The sequence below is a fragment of the Lepidothrix coronata genome, unplaced genomic scaffold (genome assembly GCF_001604755.1).
Source record: "Lepidothrix coronata isolate B3197 unplaced genomic scaffold, Lepidothrix_coronata-1.0 Scaffold240, whole genome shotgun sequence".
Taxonomy (NCBI): Eukaryota; Metazoa; Chordata; class Aves; order Passeriformes; family Pipridae; genus Lepidothrix; species Lepidothrix coronata.
In genome coordinates, this window is record NW_016690420.1 from 5796 (window position 1) to 11324 (window position 5529).

The 5529-nt window shown below is 52.9% G+C and overlaps 1 protein-coding gene across 1 annotated transcript; it reads right to left on the minus strand.

Moving 5' to 3' along the window:
• Window positions 1-206: 206 nt before the first annotated feature.
• Window positions 207-4527, minus strand: SPARC (secreted protein acidic and cysteine rich). The gene is made up of 9 exons (XM_017834807.1): window positions 4431-4527; window positions 4208-4258; window positions 3966-4050; window positions 3419-3540; window positions 3055-3175; window positions 2741-2874; window positions 2422-2570; window positions 1688-1836; window positions 207-1486 (listed from the first exon to the last, which is right to left on the minus strand). The coding sequence occupies exons 1-9, from the start codon at window positions 4485-4487 to the stop codon at window positions 1458-1460; spliced, it is 897 nt and encodes a 298-aa protein (XP_017690296.1). The 5' UTR covers window positions 4488-4527; the 3' UTR covers window positions 207-1457.
• Window positions 4528-5529: the final 1002 nt, after the last annotated feature.

Consider the following 5529-nt stretch of genomic DNA (forward strand, 5'->3'; position numbering starts at 1 on the left):
TGCTCCAGCTCCATCTGCCGACGTTACCCATCCAACATCCCCCAAGGAGCTGGTTTACAGTGATGGACTGCAATAAGCAGAAGCACTTCAGCTTCCCTTGGGCCAGAGCCTTCCCTGGAGCAGGGATATCTGTGATACAATTTGAATACATGCAATCCCCCTCACTGGGATGGGATGAAACAGAGGAACATGGCAGGCTCGTTTACTTATCAGTGTTTTAAATCAGTATTTTTTATTATGGAGACTCATCAGGTTGCTCACACTGTGGCAGGAATTTAATAATATAAGGCACAGGGAACATTCAGAGGTAAAAAAAGAGTTCTCAGCCTTTGAGATTTAATCATTCCTTTGGTCCTGTCAGGACCCTTTCAATTAAGCAAAATCCAAATACCTTCTCCCTTCTATCTCACTCATCCCTTAAATCCACAACAGGAAAAAATATTACAGCCTTTCCCTTGAGCGTGTGGCAAACACACCTCTTTCTGGGCAGAAACATCCCTTCCAAGACTGACACAGCTTCCCTGGGAGAGCAGGGCTGGAATTTAAGCACAACCAAGGCAGAGAGGCGGGAAGTGCTTGAGGGCACTGTGATTTGGGGAGAGCCAAGAGCTTTATTTCAGCTACAGCAGAATCACATCAAGGTCAGACATGGGCAACCTGGGGGAACAGGCAGTCACGCCCCATCTCACACAGAAAACACGACAGCAGTGTGGTCATTGAGTGATGGTAAAGCATGTAGCACTTTCAAACCTTTATTTTTCGAGGGGATTTTACAAGATGGGATGCATTTTATCGTCTTGTTTTAAATTTTGTGCGCTTCCCTATTTGCTAATTCGATTAGCCTTTTATTATTTTTATTCGTGCCCAATAATTACTAAATTCAAGCCCTGGGAATGTAAAAAAAAAAAAAAAAGGAAAACAAAATCCTGCCACTCTTTATCCTTCTCACCCTTCTCCATCCTCCCTACCATGAGCTGGGTGGCCACAATGTCACCTGCAGCTGCTCTGCTTGAGAACCCAATCCTCCTACATCCTCTGGCTCTGCCTTCCCTCACAGGCATCTGTAACTGGGGCGGTGAATCAGCTGAGAGGGCTTTGCATCTGCACTGACCAGGAACGTGCTGTTAGTGAGAAGTTAAAGAGAAGTTGATCGGAGAGTGGATACCAAGACAGGATATTTGGGACAGGAACAGTGGGTCAATGGTACAGGCACGTCGGAGAGAGAAAAGGCTGGTAAGAGCACGTGGAAACAGCTGAGTGAGTAATCTAGTGGTAATAGATAAGGCTATGAATGAGGACTGTTATTTCTCTTAGCACCATTACTACATATGTTTAGATCTATATTAGCACCTTGTTCCCAGGGAAAAACAAAACAAAACAAAAGCAGTTTAAAAACCAAAGGAAGTGGGAAGGTTAAAACAAGACAAAGTTGGCAGCAGAGCAGGAAGCCGGGGCGTTTAGATCACAAGATCCTTGTCTATGTCCTCTGTGGAAGGAAAAGAGAGAGACGAGGTTAGAAGGCGGATGCTGCCAGGGTCCCACTGCTCCTGCAATCCACCCTCCCCACTCTCCCCTGCTTTGCCTCACCCAGCACCAGCTGAAATGCACTGCTCCATCCAGAGTGGGGGCTCTGGGGGTGCTTTTCAGTGTCCCCTGCACCCCCATTCCTGCCCTCCTGAGTACTTACGCTCCTTAATGCCGAAGCAGCTGGCCCACTCCTCCAGGGCGATGTACTTGTCGTTGTCCAGGTCACAAGCCTCGAAGAAGCGGGTGGTGCAGTGCTCCATGGGGATGAGGGGGGCACGGAGCGGGGCCAGCTCAGTGTGGGACAGGTACCTGCCAAGGTGGCCTCATGGTCACAGGAGGGGAGATGCTGGCCCCAGATCTGTGGGTTGACTGGTCCCAGTGCCCTCCCAGTATCAGCCGCTGAGTGTCATGAAGGTCGAGGACTGGTGTCTGCCTTTGCAACTGGCTGTGCTGGCCACAAAATAGTAGCTGGTGGTCCTTGCCAGCTGCCCTCACCCCACGGGTCTGTGATCACTCTCGTGCCCTTCTCCATCTCACAGCTAAGCCAGCAGCTGCTATCTCAGCTGCTGAAGTTATCCCAGGGCCTTTGGACTAAGATATTTTAGGGAACTATCACACGACAGTAAATCTGAGAAGATAGAAACTCCACACCCAAGGGAGATGGGAGCAGGTGAGGCTGGGGAGGCCTCTCTTCCTGCAGAAGAGCTGTTTGCAGGAGGCAAACCTACCTCTATCCCAGCCTGGTTTGCCACAACCCCTGACAGATGTGCTTGTGCCACTAGCCACCCACTTGTGTCACATCTCCAGCCTGCTTTGACACCTTCTGCTGCCACATCATCCTGGTCCTCGTATGGGAAGGGGTTCTGGTGGGCTCTCCATCCCGCTGACACTCACCCATCGATGGGGTGCTGGTCCAGCTGCCCAAACTGCCAGTGCACGGGGAAGATGTACATGTTGTAGTTCTTCTCAAAGTCACGGGCCAGCAGCTCCACAGTGTGGTCACCGGCCTCCAGGCGCTTCTCGTTCTCATGGATCTTCTTCACCTGCCATAGGAGAGGCCAGGGAGCCCTTGTCAGCAGGGGAATGGGGTGGAAGGGGGGACCCCAGGAGGGGCTTTAAATGGGGTGCCCGCAGGTCATTCTGGACAGGCTCCCCACATGTGTTGGGCTCTGTTAGTGGGGTGAGCTCCCAGGCTCTGTTGCCAGTCCCTCACCTTGAGCTTCTGCTTCTCAGTCAGCAGGTTGTTGTCCTCATCACGCTCGTACAGGGTGATCAGCACGTTCTTGAGCCAGTCCCGCATGCGCAGGGGGAACTCAGTCAGCTCTGTGTCCAGGCAGGCAGGGATGACTGGAAGTCATAGACAGTGGTCAGTGCAGTGTCTGGACATGCAGCCCCAGACACACAGCGCCAGTGCCCTCCAGCCTCAGCCCTGAGCCTGCCTGGACCTTTGCTCTCCCCTCACACTGTGGGCACAGGGGCTGTGCTCAGGTTTGGGGTCCCCTTGTTTGAGGGAGTGGTTCCACTTACATTTGCAAGGCCCAATGTAGTCCAGGTGCAGCTTGTGACCCTTCTTGGTTCCCTCCAAGGTGCACTTGGTGGCAAAGAAATGGCAGGAGGAGTCGTAGGTCTTGTTGTCAGTGCCGCAGACCTGCACAGGGTGGGGAGATGCTGCATGAGCGGCGGAGAAGCCCAGATTTGCTGGGGAGTTTGCAGGGAGAGCCTCCAAACAAGATGTTTAACTTGTTCCCTGGGGTGGACAATAGCTGCTGGATCACCACCAGCCGAGGCCAGATGGGGACCTGCCACCCTGATTCTGTCTCCCCACCATCCCTGGCAATGCCCAGGTGGGGTCCCTCCCCACTTGGGGCCACCAAGCAGCTCCTGCCCTCACCTTCTCGAAGACACCGGCGGTGGCTGGGCAGCTGGCGGGGTCCTGGCACACACACATGGGTTGGTTGTTGTCATCCACCTCGCACACCTTGCCGTGCTTGCAGTGGTGGTTCTGGCAGGGGTCTGGGAGTGGGAGGGGAGCAAAGTCAGAGCCAGCCCCATCCTCACCTCCCACGAGCTGCCCAGGGCATCTCAGCACAGAGGGAAGACAGAGACTTCAGCAGGGACAGCCCCAAGCATCTATTCTTGCACTGGGGAGATGTGAGCATCTCCAGAAATCCATGTTAGTCCTCAGGCTAATCCTGGACTCCTTTCAGTAGCCACACAACGCAATGGCTTTTCTGTTGCAAAAACAGGCTTACAGAGAGCCTAGGGCTGGAAGAGGCCATGTGTCTCTTTTGCTTTAAAGTGTGCATCTAGTCTGGCATCGTCCTTGTGCTATAGCCCTTCCCAAAGGAACCCCTCACTGTTTGGGGTGGCTAAAGCTCCCCCATGCAGGGTGAGGACGATGTCTCTGTCAGCCAGAGGGCAGGGGAAGGGTGACTTACTCTCTGCAACAATCTCCTCTACATCCTCTGTGGGTTCCTCGAACTCTCCCACCTCCACCTGGACGGGATTAGCCCCCACGGGCTCCTGCAAAAAAGGTTGGTGTTTCTGGTGTTGGTGTATATAGATCACAGCTCCTGGTGGGGGAGAGCAGCCTGCCCATTGCTTCCCCACTGCTTTGGAGATGCTCTTCCCAGAGCAGTGGGTGCTGCAGGGGAGGAGGAGGAGGAGCAAAGTCACCTACCTCTGTGGTGGGATCTTCAATGACCTCTGTCTCATCAGGCAGAGCCTCCTGCTGCAGGGGAAAAGGACCATGAGTGGGGGACCATGGGGAGGATGCTCCCAAGGGGGAATACTCAGGTTGCCCCCCATCCCTTAGTACTGTATTTGTTACAAAATAAAATCCCCATCAGCTACTTCAGATGGACAACCCCTACAGCAGAGGCTCTGCTGTCTCATGCACTTACCGGAGCTGACAGGGCTTTGCCTGCCAGGCAAATAAGGAAAAAAATCCAGGCCCTCATCTTTCAGCAGACCCTGAATAAAGAAGAGGAAAAGCAGGGATGAGGAAGGAGGCTATTGTGTGCCTCTCAGCTGCAGGCTGAGAGTCAGACACTTAGAGAAGGGTGTTCTCTTCATTTCCTGCCTCGTCTGTTCAATATTATAGACCCACATGCTGTCTTTTCTAGCCAAAACCTTAAGCCAAATCATGTTTCCAAGATAAATTCTTTTGATTTTGCAACATGAGACAGTGGGGTTTAGATATCTGTTGCTCTCCTGGATGCCTTTAGAAAAATCACAGTCAAAATGGCAGTTCTTCTTTCCTTCTCAGGAGGTTTTTTTACCAAACCCCTAGATTTTTCTTGTTAAAAATCTCCTGATTTGAGTGCCAGGTACAACCAAGGAAAAATGAAAGTGGAGGATGAAGGAGAGACAGTGAGATGGGGCACTTGAGAATTAAATCCCTTAGAAAGCCCCTTCCCACATGGACACAGTCGTCCCTAGGGGTATGAGGGGCCAGTCCTCCATCCTCAGCATCCCCAAATGCTGGGATCTCTATTATAGTTTTTACCCTTCCTGCTTGAGGGTCCCCAGACTGGGTTTGAGGGATCCCAGACACTTTGGGGTTGTGTCCTGCCAGGAGATGAGCTCCAGAAGGATAAGCCTTTTGCACCCTCCCAGTCTGGGCTGTTGCAGGGATCCTGTAGGGCGAGGGAGCCGGGCAGCCCAGCTAACACTGGCTGTGATGTGAGCCAGGAAGAGAACGCAGCTGGTGAAATCACCCTGTCCTTGTCCCCTCTGGTTCCTGTTTGGCAGGGATGAGCCCCTCTGTGTGAGGGCAGAGAGGAGCTCAGCTGGCTGCTTAGTATGCTGGTGGCATCCCACTCCTGACAGCAAGGGTTGTCTCCTGCCAGTGAGGGAACTTGTCCCCCTGCCAACTCTTCCTCTGCCTCCCTTCCGCTTGCCCTCGTCCACTCCACCTGTGTGGCCATCACAGCCCACCAGCTCCCTGGGGCCAGGCAAAGGGGTGGATCTGCTGGGACAGAAAACGTTGGACAAGGTTTC

What these genes read in the sequence shown, in the direction of transcription:
- SPARC (XM_017834807.1), bottom strand. Translation starts at nt 4,487, where the DNA reads ATGAGGGCCTGGATTTTTTTCCTTATTTGCCTGGCAGGCAAAGCCCTG. An exon ending in CCGCCGGTGTCTTCGAGAAG is followed by an intron (nt 3,176 to 3,418) that starts GTGAGGGCAGGA and finishes CACCCTGTGCAG; the next exon opens with GTCTGCGGCACTGACAACAA. An exon ending in CTGAGAAGCAGAAGCTCAAG is followed by an intron (nt 2,571 to 2,740) that starts GTGAGGGACTGG and finishes CTCCTATGGCAG; the next exon opens with GTGAAGAAGATCCATGAGAA.